This window comes from Rissa tridactyla, chromosome 3 (assembly GCF_028500815.1).
Source record: "Rissa tridactyla isolate bRisTri1 chromosome 3, bRisTri1.patW.cur.20221130, whole genome shotgun sequence".
NCBI lineage: Eukaryota > Metazoa > Chordata > Aves > Charadriiformes > Laridae > Rissa > Rissa tridactyla.
The window spans coordinates 63,766,590-63,784,580 of NC_071468.1; the positions used below are offsets into that span (position 1 = coordinate 63,766,590).

A 17,991-nucleotide genomic window follows, 5' to 3' on the forward strand; every position below is an offset into this window, starting at 1 on the left:
AATTTTCTGTGCTAAATGTCCCTCAGCATGGTTTCTGGCAAAAGGTTGGCTTAGAGAATCTAACTTCAGCTTTAATTACAGCTCTGAAGTTCACCTTTTAATTCATTCAGTCAGCCATTTCTATGGCCTAATGGAACGTCCCCATTTTTAGGTACGGTTAAAGCATCACTGATCCATTTTTCTGCTAATGCAGCAAGGAGGCGATCACAGTCTCGTTGCAGAGCTGGCAGTGAGGAAAGGTGAAACGACAGATGAGAAAGCTATGGCTGAGGTCAGTGCTGTAAAGTCAGAAAAATAAAGGCTGGGAAGACTGACAAAGGCTATAGGATCTTTATTCAGGTAAGCTGTCTGTCCAAGGTGGACGCACAAGGCAGATTGAGAAAGGGCCGTGCTAGACTGATCTGCCTTTAGGTAGGCAGGAAACCAGAAGGAAAAGGACTAAAGCGAGAGACAGCAGAAGGGACGGCAAAAGAGGAGCTGGGGGGACCTCCCCTTGCTCCACATGGATAAACAGAAAAGAGAGGCTTTGACACTTAAAGCACGCTCCCTCTTCCCTGACAGCCTAAAACCCCTGCAAAGAATGGCTCTCTGTCTGTGTGCGTGACTGGCGAAAGAAGCTACAAAATGAATTCCACAAAAGAAACATGTATGGTTGGCAGTTAACATCTCCCAGATTAAATTAGTTAATTCTAATGTAAAGCTGAATGGTTTCAAGTCTTATGTGTCTCTTAATATTGGAATGTTTCTTTCTTGATTGACCTTTTTATTCTTTTGCTCTGTTACTTCAGAGGTGCCAGAAGTATAGCCGTTATTATGTTGCTTTGTAATATAATCTAGCATTAGTAGTTTGCAAACGAGCAGAAGTGTTAATGACATGTCCAGGGCTCAATTTTTAAATCTTGTTTTTATGCTTTAATTTTGTGTCCTTGTATCACATGACTGTGTTCAAATTTATAGATTGTACGAAGTAACAAGGTAGAGCAACGGGCTGGTTGTGACTCTTCTTTGTATTTTTCAGCTTTAATGTAAATGTTCCTATGTCATTTAAGCTTTCGCCATGCAGGTGTACTATTTGAACAATGACCAAGCTTTCTTTGGATGAGTCTTGCATATTATCAGGCAATGTGTGTTATTACGAGGGAGAGGAATACAAAGTTGGTAATGCTCACCACCAAGACAAAGCCTTTGTGTTGGACCATACCTGTACTGGAGTCCAGCATTGGCTCGGCACCAGGCATAGCTCTTAGCATAGCTTCTGGAGGAGCCTTCATGAAAGTGGGTTATTTTCTCCTTCCACATCCTGCAAATCGGCTGCACTTCCCAGTTGATCGGACTTTTTAGAGGTATCATCTATTTCCTGTAGGCTCATCTGCTGAATCCTTCTATCAGCACGCATTTGATGTATTTGTGTGGTATGAAACACAGCTCGTTGTGCTCTAGAAGCCCACCTATGTACTCAGAATAGGGCTTAATATCCCTAATTTTTACCCTAGGCAAGGCTTTTTTAACCCTTGAGTAAACTTCAATTTTTACCCTAGACTACAATTTGTTACACTGTGTCTGGGGTAGCAGAAAAAAAGTTTCTGCAAATTTATAAACAGGGGCATGAGAATGAAATAAAAAGATGTTATTTTAAACTTTATATTTTTCCTGAAGGATATCACCATAAGGTCATTAATTATGTCACTGTATGTACCTACCCTGTAGATGGTGAAAACTGAGCACATTAGTTCATGTAAGAATGCCAGTAGTGCATACAGGAAGCAGCGAAAAAGAAGGACATCTTCTCCTTTGACTCCCTAATAAGAGAAAAATGTATGAATTTAAAAAATTAAAACTTAAAAGCAGGAAAGATTATTTCTCTATCTGTGGAAAAAGTTAAATTCATGAAAATAGATATTACACTTTTTCTCAGAAAACAGATGTATCGTAAATCATGCGTTTATGTACTAGTTAAATACTTGGTCCAAGCATAAAATTAGTAGCTTCCTCATGTTAAAATGGATGTATATTTTCTGCTGCCTTTTGGCTGTAAATTAAAGGTGATGGAAAGACACAGCTTTTATATTTGTTTGAAATCAGATAAATTTCTTTTGTTAGAATTTATTCCAGCCTAACACTTCTATTTGCCTTGGTAATCCATCACTAATATGTATTTCTGTTATTCAGCTGTCTTCCCTTACCAAGAAGTGTGATTTTTATCATCCCTTCTCTTGAGGAGCAGAAGTTGAAGATTGGTGTTCTCTCCAGAGGTTTAGCATTCTGATTGTCTTCCCAGTAGTGAGAGTGCATGTGAAAGTTAATTCTTTTACATACCAAAGCATAAAAGTGTTTTCAGCCTTTCTCTTCCTAAATTTAGTTTTGGAGGTTCAAATATACTATTTTCATTCCTTTTTCTAAAAAACATGACAGGCTGAAGCCCATGGAAACCACCACAAATAATGCCCCAAAGAGGTCTAACCATTTACATTAATGGCAGAAAGAACAAACAATCTCTATGGCTTTTATAGGCAAACTAATATTCCAGTAACATCAGTTAAGAAAATTGTGTGGTGTTTTTTTATTCTTTGCTTTTCTTCATTTTTTGTATCCTTCAAGAAAGTGCTTTATTTTTAGTAGAAAACCAAAGAGGCTTTTCGTGCTGGGTTGCCATTGTAAGCAGATTCCAGGCACAAAAGATCCAGATGATCTGTGGAAGTCTTTTGGCTCACAGCAGCAGCTTGTCTTGATGTGATCATTAGAGTATGTACGTAAGTGAGTATTGAGTAAAAGCCAGCATGCTGCAGCTAGATGGACTTTCATCAGATACGTGCTACTAAGCTCCTTAGGTGCTCTTAGCTTTTTCTAAGAGAACGGATGTTTCAAACCCTCTGCAAAATGGTTTGATTGAATTCTAGTTTTGAACAACTACATTGTTTGGGTTACTTAGTGTGTTCGGGGTCTGTGTAACAGTGTTTGTGTACTCTTACTTTTTTTTTTTTTAATTCATTTGTGTAGCGCCATGGTGACAGGACGCTGTAAGACTCTAACTAGAGCATTTCCTATGTGAAGGTAGGGCTAACTTAGATTGCAAACATATGATATTGCATAAGGGAACAACTTGGTTCCACTTTTTAATGGTTAGCTAGGGAATCTAAAGTTTATAACAAAGACCAAATATGCAAATTTTGCATGCAATAAATGAAATGGACTCCAGACTTCCCTCTTTTAAGAGGAGGGTAGGGAATGATTCTCGGTTTTTTTCAAGATCTATTTCCGTGACATCTACACACAGACAAGTAATAAAGATTGTAAATTAAATCTAATTGTTATAGCTTGTGCATTTTAGAATAAAATAAATTCATAAAATCATATACTGTTTTAAAGTATTACAAGCTCTGCATCTCTATGTATCTGTGCAATGCTGTCCTCAGAACTGAAACAAACCCTCTAAACATTTCTGTCTCAGAAATGAAACATAACAGTAAACTCAAATAGGAGACAATTCTGAAGATGAAAACTAGCAGGTGAAGCTTCACAGGAAGCAATTCTACAGAACGAGAAAGTAATACCATATGCTCCAGGAATGGTATTTAGCGGTTATTTAGCATTACTGCAGTATAGCTCTAATGAACAATTATTTGAGGAAAAAGGTGTAGGGTGGGTTTGAATGAGTCTGGTGTCAACAAGGTGAAATCACGGAATCACAGAATCTTCAGAGTTGGAAGGGACCTCTAGAGATCATCTAGTCCAACTCCCCTGCTAAAGCAGGATTGCCTAGAGCACATCCCTCAGGGCTGCATCCAGGCAAGTCTTGAAAATCTCCAGAGAAGGGGACTCCACAACCTCCCTGGGCAGCCTGTGCCAGTGCTCTGTCACCCTCACTGTAAAGAAGATTTTCCGTGTATTTGAACGGAACTTCCTATGTTCCAACTTGTGCCCATTGCCCCTCGTCCTGTCACTGGGAACCATTTAAAAGAGTCTGGCACCATCCTCCTTCAACCCACCCTTTAGGTACTTGTAAACATTAATCAGGTCTCCCCTCAACCTTCTCTTCTCCAGGCTGAAGAGTCCCAGCTCTTTCAGCCTTTCCTCATAAGGGAGGTGCTCCAGTCCCATAATCATCTTGGTTGCCCTACGCTGGACTCGCTCCAGTAGTTCCCTGTCCCTCTTGAACTGGGGAGCCCAAAACTGGACACAGTACTCCAGTTGTGGCCTCACCAGTGCAGAGTAGAGGGGGAGAATGACCTCCCTCGACCTACTGGCCACAGTCTTTCCTATGCAGCCCAGGATGCCATTGGCCTTCTTGGCGACAAGGGCACACTGCTGGCTCATGGATAATTTGCTGTCTACTAGGACCCCCAGGTCCTTCTCCTCAGAGCTGCTTCCCAGCATGTCCGCCCCTAACCTATACTGGTGTTTGGCATTCTTCCTTCCCAGGTGCAGGACCCTACACTTGCTTTTGTTGAACCTCATTTGGTTCTTCTCTGCCCAGCTCTCCAGCCTGTCCAGGTCACGCTGGATGGCAGCACGGCCCTCTGGAGTGTCGGCCACCCCTCCCAGCTTGGTATCATCAGCAAACTTGCTGAGGATACACTCTGTCCCCTCATCTAGGTCATTAATGAATATATTGAACAAAATCAAATCAGCTTCTCTGCATGTAGTTCACTGACCTGCTGTCAAATTCAGCAAACTATGGAGCCCTGTCTTGCTTCAGGAGAGCTCAGGCAGCCCGTGCTGCACTGCCCAGCAGTCCTGTGTCTGCCCCGAGGCTTCCTCTGGTTCCAGAACCCCCTAAACCCCCTCAGCAGCGTGTCTGCTTACCCATCGGCCCAGGCTGATCAATCTCCACTAGCACCAGTTGCAGCTAAAAGTATGGGAAGAAAAAAAGCATGGAAGCAATGTGGTTTTAACCAGATTGTTTCCTTGGTCCATCTGATCTCAGTCTCATGAGCAACATTGTCAGCATGGGGAGGAGGGCCTAGAGGAGGGCAAAGGCTGCTCGTCTTGGTGTCAGCCCGCACTTCGGTGAAAATGGTCAGGAAACCTTGCCAAAATGGGTAAAAGTTAATACAATTTTTAAATGTGTCTGTTTTGAATAGGGAGATCTGAAGTGGTCCTATCCTGTAATAATAAGTATTAACTTTGTCTGAAATTTTTATCAAAGATTGAGAAGAAAGGAGTTAACGTGAAATATTTGCAGTGCAGAATTCAAAAAGTAATGATACCCTTTATTCTTTTTCCCTTTAAGCGTAAGCACTTCAGAAATGTATTTTGCCAGTTTTTAGATGGTGTTAAAGATAAGTATATTTTCTCTTTTTGAAAAAGTTGTTGGTTGAAATTAACTGAGTTGCTGCTTTTAGAGAACGTTATCCTCATCTGCTGAAGGAAACAAGGCAAACGCACATAGAGTAAGTGGAAAGAACAGTACAGTTCACTGACGTGGCTGCCTATTCTTGGGCTGACCCTATTCTGCAATCCAACTGGGCAGAAGCTAATAGGAAGAGCAAGCTTTTGCAAAACTACCTTTCTGGTGACAGGCTGACAGTAGTTCTGCTCAAGGCATTGGTTAGCGAAGCCGGATTGTTAAGCAGAAGGCAAAGACAAAAAGAGAGGGGATGGTACCTCAGAGGTGACATGTCTTACGCTTCAGTTGCTCAGGATGTAATCCAAATTGTTGGAAAAGGTGGGCTCGGTCTTAAGGGCCCTTGCTCAGTCTTCTCTGGACCTGGGCAATAGAAAGACAGCATCGTGAGGGGTCTTGTAGTCCCAGGAGAAGGGTAGGCCATAGTGAGAGTCATCTCTCTGTCCATCCGTTCTCTTGGTTAGCTATTGGCTCCCAAGAAAGGGCAGAAGGTGCATGTTGTTTACAAATTAGTCTTGCGTTTGGAACAGCAATTTTGGCCCTACTTTGTTATGTTGTAAGACTTCAGAAGGAGCCTTTGCAGATTTCAGTTGGCCTGGAAGCTGCTTTTTCTGCCATATTCTGCTATTTTTTGCCTTAATCTGCAGTTCACATTTTTCTCTCAAGTCACTTAACTAAGTCAGCATAGAGAAGCATTGCCATAAATTTTCCGGTGACTCTTGCATTAGTATTTCATATTTGTAGGTGTCACGTCTCACACCTATTGTCAGTAATTATCTAAGCAACTGTACTGTTCCTTCTTGTTGTAAGTATTCTAGCTATGATAGTTAAATTTCCTGCAAACATTTTGTTTAGCTTTCACCCATCTTGCAAAGAGAGCGTCTTATGGTTGCTTGTAGCTGCTGAACAAACATCTCTCATATGGTTTGCATACCACAGCAAAGCTCAACACGCTCTCTGCATTTCTCGGCAAAGTATTTGACATCTGAAATGGTAGAGAGCTGTTTTCTTAAGGGAGGTACTCTACATATAACTGGTCTACTCAGGGTAGAGACTTTTTGTGAGACTGCATATGCAAGTACATAAGGTTTACAGTGCAATCTAAGTGCTTTATTAGGCGATGTAGGATTTGGTTGAGTAGGCAGGAAAGTGCAGATGAGCAGTTTGGTGAAGATGAGTCCTAGTGATCTAAGAAGTGAGTGCAATGTCTGCTCTGAACACCTAGAAGCATTTGGGTTTTTTGATGTTGGTATGTGGTTGTGTCAACACAAATATCTCTGCTAATTGAAGGCTGGAGTTGCTGTGATTATAACAATAGGCTCTCTTTTTTCTCTTTTTTTCCTCTCTTTTTTTTTTTCCTCTCTTTTTCTCTCCCTTGACACTTTGCTGTCCTGGCTCCCTGTTGCTGCTGTGTTATCAATGAGCTCCTTCTGTGTATGGTTTTCTAATGTGATTTTCAATGATGTTTGTCTTGCGACCTTCACATGCATCTGTTCCTGCACTTCCATCGCTCAGTTTGTGAACATCCAGAGTTATCTGATGTCTGGGATTTTTAAACAGCAAGTAACAGTTTTTTTTTAGAATGCATAAATTTCTGGTACCTGAAGCTTTTAAGACAGCAATGGGGAGAGGTCCAGGGTATTATATGTAAGTGGTTTCATGTGGACTACAATTTGAGCCCATGTTCCAGGTAATACCTTCATGAAAATTCAGACCCTCATGGGGGAGCAAAATCTGTGTTGTGTAGTGCTTCCTCGTTTGTCTTGATTAGCACTTCTGAAACATGTTGTTCGAAGCTCTGTAGCAGTGGGACAGATTAAAGCTCACCTTTAGACTGACTTCTTTGGTGGGTAACCTGTTTCCTTCTGGTCAGCTGTTGGTAAGCCTAATGGTCCAGGTTCTAGAATTTTCATCCCAGCCGCTTCTGTCATAAGAGATATGTATTGATCACTAAAGGTATATAGTGGTAATAGTTTTATCTTTCTTTTTATTATCTTTCTTTTTACAGTAAAATATTGCAGAGAATTATAATGGTTTGTACAACAGAGCTGTGTTCACATATATCTGACTTCAGGATTTATGTATTTTAAACTAAGAAAATTCCTTTCTTCCACATAGAAACTGTATGCTCAAATAACTATTTCTGACAGTAGTTCATAGTAAGTAAATTGAGATGAAATGAATGTGTGACCAGGGTAGACAACTTTTAATATGTGAGGAGAGAGTAGGGTATTATGTATGTCGTCTTAAGAAAATTAGTTCAAAAGCTTTTCCATTTAGCTTGGTTATTCAAATTGTATTAAAGATTTCACCATGTATAGTATGTTAATATTTTTATTTCTGATTTTTCTCTCAGCTGCAAGAGAATCCATCTGGTTAGAAAGAGAAGAGAGAGCCCGGCAACATTATGAAAAACACCTAGAGGAACGCAGAAAGAAGCTAGAAGAGCAGAGACTAAAGGAAGAGAGAAGGCGAGCTGCCGTAGAAGAAAAGCGAAGGCAGAGAATAGAAGAAGATAAGGTAAGAATGAATGCCATGAAAACACTTTTCAACTTACTTTTACCATAAGATACGGTACTATCAAACTGTTTCTTTATGAGTTGATGGAAAGGATGCAACATAAGCCATGGTCAGCATGAGAGAGCATGTGAAAGAGGATTTTAAGCCTTACTTGCACAGATACTGCTTCTGAAGTGCCCTTTATGCATCAAACCGAATTAAGTAGAGTGTGTCTGGATTCGAGTATATGGCACTGCACAAACTCATGCAGAAAAATGCAAATTGGGTCAGTTTTATATGGTTGTCTGTTAATTCTTAGCTATTCAGTATAAGGGTAGCTAAATATTAGTTGCCCTAACAAAACCTTTAAGAAAGTGAGTGTGTAAGGAAATATGCTCTTGGCTGATTTGTCTCACTTAAGCTGGGAACTACATGCAGCGTGATTCTACGAAAGTCAGCTCATCCTTGTAGGTTTTTTGGTTCCTCTTTCCCACGGTTCTAGTAATTAGTAGGTGGGAGATAAAAGGTGTGAAGTAGCCTTAGGGTGTGTTTCTGTAGTGGCTACCATAACAGGGCCGCTGTTTTTTCTCTGCAGGACTCAAACAGATCTTACCTTTTCAAAATTACAGTTAATATTTAATATACGTTTATTAAATAAAGCTAACTTATTTATAGCTTAATTACTGCTTAATCCTGTTCTAGAGTTAGGATGATTCATCTGAGTGTGTGTCTTAGTAGGCAGCACATAAGCTTAAAAACAACTCCAAGATGCCTGCTAGGTTGTGTCCATGTGGAGGGTAGCAGGGTTTGATGAGAAGATTAAGTTTAAAAACCCAATAGTATGCAAATATATTATCCTGTTGTACTTAAGGAACGACATGAAGCTGTTGTACGTCGCACAATTGAAAGAAGCCAGAAGCCAAAACAAAAGCAAAACAGGTGGTCCTGGGGAGGAGCACTACATAACCGCATTAATAACACAGGTAAAGAGGGAGGCTTCGTTTGCTAGCCAGTTTCCCTGCCCTACCAGTTAACTGGAATTTACTTTGCTTCTGTTAAAAGGAAGGATGATTCAGTGTATGCTGGTTTAAATTCTTTGCTCTTGATCTTATTATTGCTAGCAATGGCATGTTTCTGACATTCTCGCATAGCAAAAAGATAACAAGAAGAAATCTGAACAAAAGCTAAAACTTGTTTCAGGAGTTGACTAACTGTAACTATCTTGCTACAGCTTCTCGCTTCTGCTGCTTTGCTGTTGTTTGTGTGTGTATATGTGGGTGTGCTTGTGCTGTGTCAATCTTGTGATACAAGCTACTGTGTGCAAATGCTAAGTACTGTGCTCAAAAAATAGGTCTGGTGAAAATGACCAAATACTGAGATTAAAACAGACGCAAGGAAGAAAAATTGTTCTTTGTAATAAGTTATCTGTACAAGGTACAGATGTTTTGGGAGATGGAAGTCCCTTTTTTCCCCTAGAAAAATGTAAAGATGGGCAAATTAAGTTTAAGTGAATTTTAGCTATATGCTTTTTTCCCCCAATTATTACCTCTAACTTAATCTGTCAATCGTTAATGTGTATATGCCCTGTTAAATATGACTTGAACCCAAAAAAGAGCACTTATCCTTTATTTCTTTCACCAGCAAGTGGTACTTAGAATTATTCCCTTCCTGCTCTAATGTGTGGATTTCAATGTGTCCAACCTTTCATCAAGGAGGAAAAAAAAAGGTTTAGAAAAGAATGCTCTGAAATCTTTGTCATAAATAAGTTCAATAAACAGTTACTTTTCATAAAAGGTTACTTTTTTGCTTAACTCTGTATAACTTATTTGATTTTTATTTTCTTTACTGTGAAAAATCATTGTCTTGCATTCTGTCCCTAGGTTATTTTTTTGAATCATCATTCACCTTTCTCGATTTAGCAGGCCTGGAGCACCACTTCAGATCTCTGGGTGGTGCTAGAAAACCTGGTACATAATTGCTGTGGTTTGTTGATTCCTTTACCCATAGCTAGTTCTCAGGAAATGAGATCATCAGTAACTAAACCACCCTCATGTAGTTGCAATGCATGCTTAACATCATGCCGATAGATTAGAACTGTTGTTAGTACCAGATTTTTTCATTATTATTTATTTTTACTATGGAGAGTTACTACTGGCTGACTCTAAAGATTTGGCACAATTCTGAAATGAAGCATAATATTCTGTCTACTGGAATTCAAGGAGACCCAATACTACATATACACAGGACTTACAATTATTTTGCACATGAACACAGAAATATAACGGGTTGCACTGGGTGATGTGTTGCTCGTGGATACTTTAATTATTTTTTTAGAACAAAGAAACTGGCAATCTACCAGGCAATGGATTGCATTTGGCCTATTCTACGTTTATAGGATTCACGTTGCCAACATTTACACACAAATCCTCATGCTGAATTTCATTTATTTAAACAATGTTCATGGACACAAAAGAACTGTTGGCATGCCAAATACAAGAGGTGATTTTTCATTTTGTCATTTGTCATCTTCAGAAACCTATTTTAGGCAGTACACCCTTTATGCCAAACGCAGAAACTTTTTTGGTATACTGATATATACTATACATTCTCTCAGCTATAGGTTAGATATAAGAGATCAAAATCCCCATCCCATTCCCGCAAATACTGTTCTGACAAAGATCTGTGACACATGAAGCCCGAGTATCCTGTCTCCAGTACCGACTCGCACACAGCACACTTCAGTGTTACCCCATAGATCAGTGTGGGATAATCTTGCCAGCCTACAGAGGTCTTGTTCTTAGCCATTTAGGTTTCTCCTTAAAATCCTTTCCTGAGTTTTATCCCCCTTCCAGTACCCAGTTTGCTGTTTCTGTACCCTCACTGAGTCGTTGTAACATTAGACAAAGTGAGCAAATAATCGCATGGGGTAGGGGAGAATCTTTCTTCACCCCAACCGGTTATAGTGACTCCTGTATAGTTCATCGACCTGGGGAGGGTAAAGGTATTTTTCATGCAACTGTATTTCTATGAATTTTTTTTGTACACAGTGTGTATACTTTAATCCAGTAGATCAGAACAGGTAAATACAATGTTGATGTACTTGTTATAGATAAACAATCGTAGATAATATTTCAGCAACATCTTCCTTAACACCGTCAGTGTCCTGAGTTTGTATCTGCTTCCAAAACAGTATGTGAACGTATTTTTGCACACAGAGAATATGAATCAGCAGAGCATTTAGGCATATGCTCAAGCCTCATTACATTTCAGCATGGTTGAATGCTTTGCTGAGTAGCGCTGAGGTTCGGTACATGCTAAAATGTAAGCGGAAGCAGAACTGACTCTTCCAGAACTGACCCTCTCTTACGAATGTCAGATTTCCAAATGGAAATTTGCAATGGAGGACATGTAGTTGATGCAGGTAGCTTTGTTAGGGTTTTTGTAGTTGTTTGGGTTTTTTTAGAGCAAAGAAATCATGTAGCTGGCCTGTTCAGCTTGTTCTTCCTCTTCTGTCATTGCTAGCAATCTTCATGTGACACACACACGTACACAAAGTGTGTGCGATCTGCACTCTTGAAATAACCACCACCCCTCAGTAGGGTGCAGATGCAGTTGCTCAGGCAAATAATGTAATACTGCTCTAAAATGTACAGAACATAAAAGAAAAATAGGACCCTTCAGTATTATATACGAAGCATGTGCATTACAAGTAGTCTCTAGCCTTCCACAGAGACTCATTTTTTTTACCTGCAAAACTGTGTGCAGTTTTGGATTGACTAACTACAACTTCATTCACAGCAGGTAGAAAATGACTCTGTGGTGGGGATTTTATCACTTACATATAACTACGTGGTTTTTGACTCAATCATTTAATTCTTTTTGTATTTACACTTGCTTCCCTTGTGCACTAGTCTTCCCATAATCTGTCAGCATTGTAGTGTCACGATATTGACCTTTTGCCTAGTAACAGCGCCCTGTCTAATATCACCTTTTATTTGGGTACTAAGGGGTTTTTTTATGAATAACCTGACATTACCAAGCATGTTGGTCCTTCCCTGAAACTTTCTGTTGTAAGTCATGAGTAAGGTTTTTCTGAAAATATTGAAAGGAACAAGGAAATATCATCTTGTCTACTAGTGTCCACTTTAAATCCTCCATTAAGTCCTTGGATTGCAACCTGATTGAATGATAATCAATGAACAGACTATAATTTTAGACATTTGAATCTGCAATTAAATGGTTTTGTGCCCAGTCTTTGAGTCGCCTGTACAACGTCTGCTGAGAAGTCCATTCTATTTTGAAAGTTCTTGTGGTAGAGCAGGAGTGACTTAGTCATGTTTTCCTCCTCCCACTAGCGAGCTAGGAACTTGCACTACTGCATGTGGGCTGTCAATTAGCATTATCTCCATTTGTTTTAGATCCAGACAGGCGATCTGTTTCCACAATGAACCTTTCGAAACATGTTGATCCAGTCATTAACAAGCGGCTCTCCTCCTCATCTGCAACATTACTAAATTCTCCAGACAGAGGTACAGTTTCAAAGGAAAAAAAAAAAAAAGGAAGAGCAAGAAAGAATGTTCTATATTGATGTATTACTTTGCACATAAACCAAGCTTCTGAAGTCATTTTCTGTACTTCATCTAAGTGGGAGCGAAAAGACTTCAAATGTGAAAAGTAAATGGTTGAACATTTTTTCCCGTGAGAATAAATATATATTTCTTGTTTTTTAAAACAAGAGAACTTACCTAAACAATCTTACTTTAGCAAATGATAAAAGCAGTGCTTCTGTCAGGTTTTTAGTAAATGAGGTACAACTATTGAACGAGTACATCGCTCCATAGTGCATGCAACCATGTGTGACCTTTTATTTGCGTTAGGCCATTTTGTCATTATTTTGTTTTCCTTTCTTCTTTGGTAGTAGTTCTTGAATATCTAAGAATATGTTGCATGAAGCTTTCAAGCAGTTATTTTATTACCATTTCTCATTATTTTTACTGAAGAGGTATGGGTATTTTTCATATGGTCTGTTTATTGACTTTTTGTGTCCAGTTACTTTTCAAAGATTGCTTGATTTCAGTGTATGTTTTTGATGTTTATGACTCTGCACAAATGATAAACAATCAATCTTTTAAAAATTAACGTAGCTGAATTGCTGCCTCTGTTCTGAGGATTTATAAGATTGAAGCATTGAGCTTAAAGGAGTTTTAGAAAAGAATGTCTCTTGTATAACTTGTGCAAAGAGCTTTACAGAAAAGTACTTGGTAGGGACTTTTTGTCCTCTACTGAGAATGAGAAGTTCTGTCCCATTTCAGTCCAGATAAATGCATGTTTTCAAAAACAGTTTTTAGAACGGAACTTTGATTGTGTTGCAGAACTGATCAGTAGACATCATTATTTGTGTGTCTTAACTAAGTGCTGTGTTTTACGTGCATGCTTGTACATGTGTATCTGGTTGATTTGATGAGCCATGTTAATCCTAGTGGGCAAACCTAGCTGTAGAGTCTGATAACTTGCAAAAAAATACAGCATTATATTAGGAAATAATTTATTCCAAAACTCCAATAATTTTTTGCTCTGAATGTTGAAATCCAGTCAGTTTTAATCTTATTAGTTTTTTACGTGTATATATATTTTTCCAGGTGGTTGCTGTTCTTTGACAGGGGATGCTTCTTTGAGGAAGGATCTTGCGGGGGGAGGGGCGAAACAGCATCAGGCAGTAAATATGAAGGATAGTCTCTTATGGACTGTAACTCGTTGTGTGACAGTTTCTGCCACCCATTTCAAATTCAGGAGAAGTTAGACTGAACGGTAGGCAGCCCAACGGTGGGGAAAGAAATATGGAAGTGACGGCCACATGTCAAAAACGTTAAATGTTGAGGCATTCCTTGCTTGGCGTTTTCATTAAAACTGCACAGAACTCTTCAGAAGTCTCCTATGTCTTTCACAGACTCCCAAGACAGAAAGCAAATCCAAACACTGTAGATGCTTTCTTGTGCAAAGTCATATACCTAAATCTAGTTGAGCATGTATCTGGAGAAGTGCTACTGGTCTCTCCGGCAGCCTTGACATCTTAAGGCAAATGCTTTAAGGAAGGCTCTAACTGTTTGCTCCCTATTTCACCTTCCAGAGGGCACCCAATCACGCTTTGCCTGTGATGCATACTCCTACCTGCAAAGCAGCGAGCTGGAGATGAGGATGATAAGCTTACCCTAAGTGGCTTATAGCTGTCATCAAGAAAACGCCTTCTGTTAAGCAGCACCTTTTTACCATTTGAAGGACAGGATTTTTTTATTTATTTTTTTTTTCTTCCCCCAGCAAAAGACAAAAGTTTTCATTAACTAATTGCCTAAAAGACTGGTTAACTCCTACTCAAGTATAGTATAGCTATCTGGCTCTTTATCACTGTTCTACAGTTGGGCAGCTAGAACTGGCCTCTCGTTATGCTTTTATGTTAATGGTACAGATCTGAGTAGTTGAAACTGACAAAACATGAACACACACATTCAGGTGGAGAAAGCTGCTGTTGACCAATAAATTTTGGTAATTGTGCTCTTTAAGGAAAGCTTAGCAAGTGGATAATACTTTAGATGAGGTATGAGTTACACACTTCCTTAGTTTTGAAAAGCAAAACTTGCACCACAGTTGTGTTCCTCCTCCTCTCTGCAGTGCTTTTTCTCGCAAACAAGTGATGGTCTCAATCACTGCATCACCTTTTCCACCACCTTTATAGAAGAAATTTGTGGGCTCCACTCTTGGTTCCTGTTGAAGGGGAATCTGAGCATGGAGTAGTTTTCCCCATCTACTCCTCACCATGTTTGTGGCTCTGTATGAGCAACACACCACTGTTACCAGTGAGAGTCTCCTCTGTGGTGCTCATCAGGAGACCTCTTAAATCCCTGTCTCCCATCTGTTCCTAGAACTTAATCAGATGCTGCTGTTTGCTTACTTGCAATTTATTCTGCTGCTGCTAAGACAATTTTACAGTGTTGAGTTTGTCTATCCTGAAGACAAATACAGATGATTCAATCCACTGTTGCCATCTCCCTGGGACTTTGTTACAAGTTAGGCTATAAAGATCATCTTCGATCTGTGTAACCTGCTTGTAGCTGGGGATAGGGGTTCTCGCACCAGCAACCTTATCAGGAATGTGTTTCCTGTGTGGAAATAAAGAGCAGACAGACCTAAGAATGATAACCTAACACAGCATGAGAACAAAAAATATCGTTTCCCTTTGTCTGTCAGATGGTCTGAAGAACTAAATCTTGGAAACATCACCATAAGGCATTAAAAGCAAAAAGAGCAAGAAAAAAAATTGACCCCATTGTTTCAAAGTCAATCTTATTATTTTGTGATGCTCTTTGTTTTGTATTCTGTTCACAAGGTGTGCTTCAGTGTGAATTGGACACCAAAGTTAAGTTGTTCAAAGCGTTTAGGTGTACTTGTACCAAGTACTCTTGTACTTGGAACTCAGTGGGCAAAAGCTTATTTGGCTTTTCTAGGTTAATGGTGATGCTGATAGAGTATGTATTGAAAGTGTCAAATATGGTGCTTTCAGGGAGCTGTGCATTTGGAAAATTCAGTTTGTGATGACCTTGATCCGCGAAGTCAGGGTGTATTTAAATGAACTCTGATCTAAACCCATTTTAGAGATTGAGGGAGACTTCACTCCAAGCTCCTGGCCAAAGCTACTTTGACACCTCTGAATCAGGCCCATTGCTTATATGGAGAGTGGATTTTTTGATGGTGTCTCTTTGCTCACTGTTGGTGCGTATCAGCTAGCTTTCCCCCAGACGCTGCCTCGCTGCTGTTGGCTGGCTGCTGTGGGCACACAATTGCTTCCAGGAGGTGATGTGGGTACAAGCTCCCCTGTGTTAGGGGCAAAGATAAGAGTATTAAACCATGCTCATAGGGGTAAATGACAGGGGATAGGTGAGACATGGAAATTTAGTGTTTCAAGTCATCAGGCTCTTATCTGTGTCCTCTTGAGACTACTTCATCTCTGGGGCCTTATGTGTAAGGTCTGCGGCTGGCCCACAGGGCCATGTTACAGTGTGACATTTACTTATCAGCTGTCCGCAGCTGTACAGATGAACTCCAAGAAACTGATAGTATCCATACTACTGATTTAGTGGCCTGAAATTTCAGGGATTGCTTTCTGAAGCTGTATGATCTTTGTGTTAAACTACGGTGGAAGAGTCTCTTCAGACTCATCCATGCTCATGCCTGTGAGCCTCGCCTAGCCTGAGACCACAAAAAAAGAATCTGTTGTCTCGCAACAGTAGCTTTGAACAGTGATCATACTGAGCATGGTGCCTGGAGAAGAAAGGAAGCAAAGATTTTACCATTATTGCATCCAGTTTAATGGCAGTTCTGTGATTTTTCTTCATTGTTAAATTACAAGCTTAATGATAATGTGTGTGCTGTAATGGAGGTCTCTGTAGGGTGTTTTGTGTCTCTCTATAATCTGTACCAGTGCAGAATGGAACCATTAATCACAAAGAGCTCTGGCAGTTGTACATTGTGTAAGGACACTTATCCAGAGAGCCTGCTGTGTTTGAGAGTCCTATATTTCTATAGTAATGCCCCTTATTGAGTTAGCAGGATTTAGGGGAGCAATTCGAGAAGTGAAAAACAGCACTGAGGGCAGATTAGGCAATTATATCTTCATAGGATGAGATTGAGATCGGCCCCTCTTTTCATGGGGCTCAGCATGGAGTAGATTAAAGACAGATTCAGCGTTTATGGCTATTCAAAGTGATGGATCTCTACCTTTAAAAATGCAAATTAATCTCAGGTTTATTACAGCCAGTCGTTTCAGTGAATGTTTTAGAGACTGAGCCTCATAAATTCAAGCTGCAGTTTTGTTGCTGTAAACACCAAACTAAGGCCAATGAATGCTGAGATGCAAGAAGTCTTGATTTCACTTGCAACATCAAGATTATTGCTATGGTCTAAGCTGATTACAATGAACTGCTATGGGAACTAGTTGAACGTTTTTTGTGATGCTTAATGCAATTTGTTTTGCTATACAATTTGTGATGCTATAATACAATTTGTTGCATCAGACCGTCAAAGAAACATCTAGTTCAATGTGAAAAATAACTTAGAGGGCTCTTTTGGTTACTACTTCACCATGAACAATGTTTAAATAGTGTTTTTTAAAAAGTAAAGAAATTTTACAAGGCAAAAAGACAACCTAAATTTGCATTAGGCAATATTGGGAAAAGCAAGGCATGGGAGTGATTGCAGGCAGGTCAATGTGTAATGTGTTTTCAAAACAGACTAACAGTGCCAAAAGTTGGCTCTTGTTGCTGTTCTAAATTGAAAATTATCGCTAGTAGGATTTTTGACAGAATTAATGATCAAATGTACTTACTGTATTCTGTGCCTTAATGTATTACTGAGACAACTGTAGCTGCTGGGCTTGGTATCTGCAGTTGAGGCGCATTGTAAACTTTTGCGATGCTTTGACAAAACCTCTTTTCTTTGGCACCATTCTTTGTATAGTAGTAAGCAATCTTTGGTTTTTTTCTTGCTAGGCTGGCAGACTGTGGAAAGTGTTTTACTAATTGGTCTTTCTTGTTACTAGAAGACTATATACCTTATGTGTAGAAAGAGCTTGGGACACAAACATCTCTGTCAAAATCTGTATTTAGGAGTGGCAACCGCTCTCTTAGTACAGAAGTTATCCTATCATTCCTAATAGGGAATGTGGCATATGTGCAAAATATCACATGAATTTTGATAACACTTTGCCATAATGCCACAGACAGTAACACAAATTAAATGTTCATATATATATACACATATATATGTTCCTATAGGAATTCCTCTACTAAAATGGAGTAAGAATAAAATGCAAAACGCTGAATGATTGTATGTTTTTGTTCTCTGAAGGACAGTGCCAAGAGTTTCATGGTATGTAGTAGTGAGGAGATAATACTAATCCTTCTGCAGCATGTAGTTATTTGTGATGAGTTTGATCTAACATCTTGCTTGTATGGTGCATGTTCAGCTCGCCGTCTACAGCTCAGTCCATGGGAGAGCAGCATCGTTAGCAGGCTTCTGACGCCCACTCACTCATTCCTGGCCCGAAGTAAAAGCACAGCTGCATTGTCTGGAGATGCAGGTAAAACTATAAGAACAGG

General features: G+C 39.6%; 1 protein-coding gene across 7 annotated transcripts in view; it reads left to right on the forward strand.

Annotated features, from left to right (window-relative positions):
- The window catches only part of MAP7 (microtubule associated protein 7), a 121,223-nt gene that overhangs the window by 76,245 nt on the left and 26,987 nt on the right, over positions 1-17,991 (forward strand). For all 7 annotated transcript variants that reach the window (XM_054194697.1, XM_054194695.1, XM_054194693.1 and 4 more), the window contains 4 exons: positions 7,701-7,864; positions 8,715-8,826; positions 12,262-12,372; positions 17,859-17,972. In XM_054194697.1, coding sequence (XP_054050672.1) covers positions 7,701-7,864; positions 8,715-8,826; positions 12,262-12,372; positions 17,859-17,972 — 501 coding nt within the window. The remainder of the gene's footprint in view (positions 1-7,700; positions 7,865-8,714; positions 8,827-12,261; positions 12,373-17,858; positions 17,973-17,991) is intronic.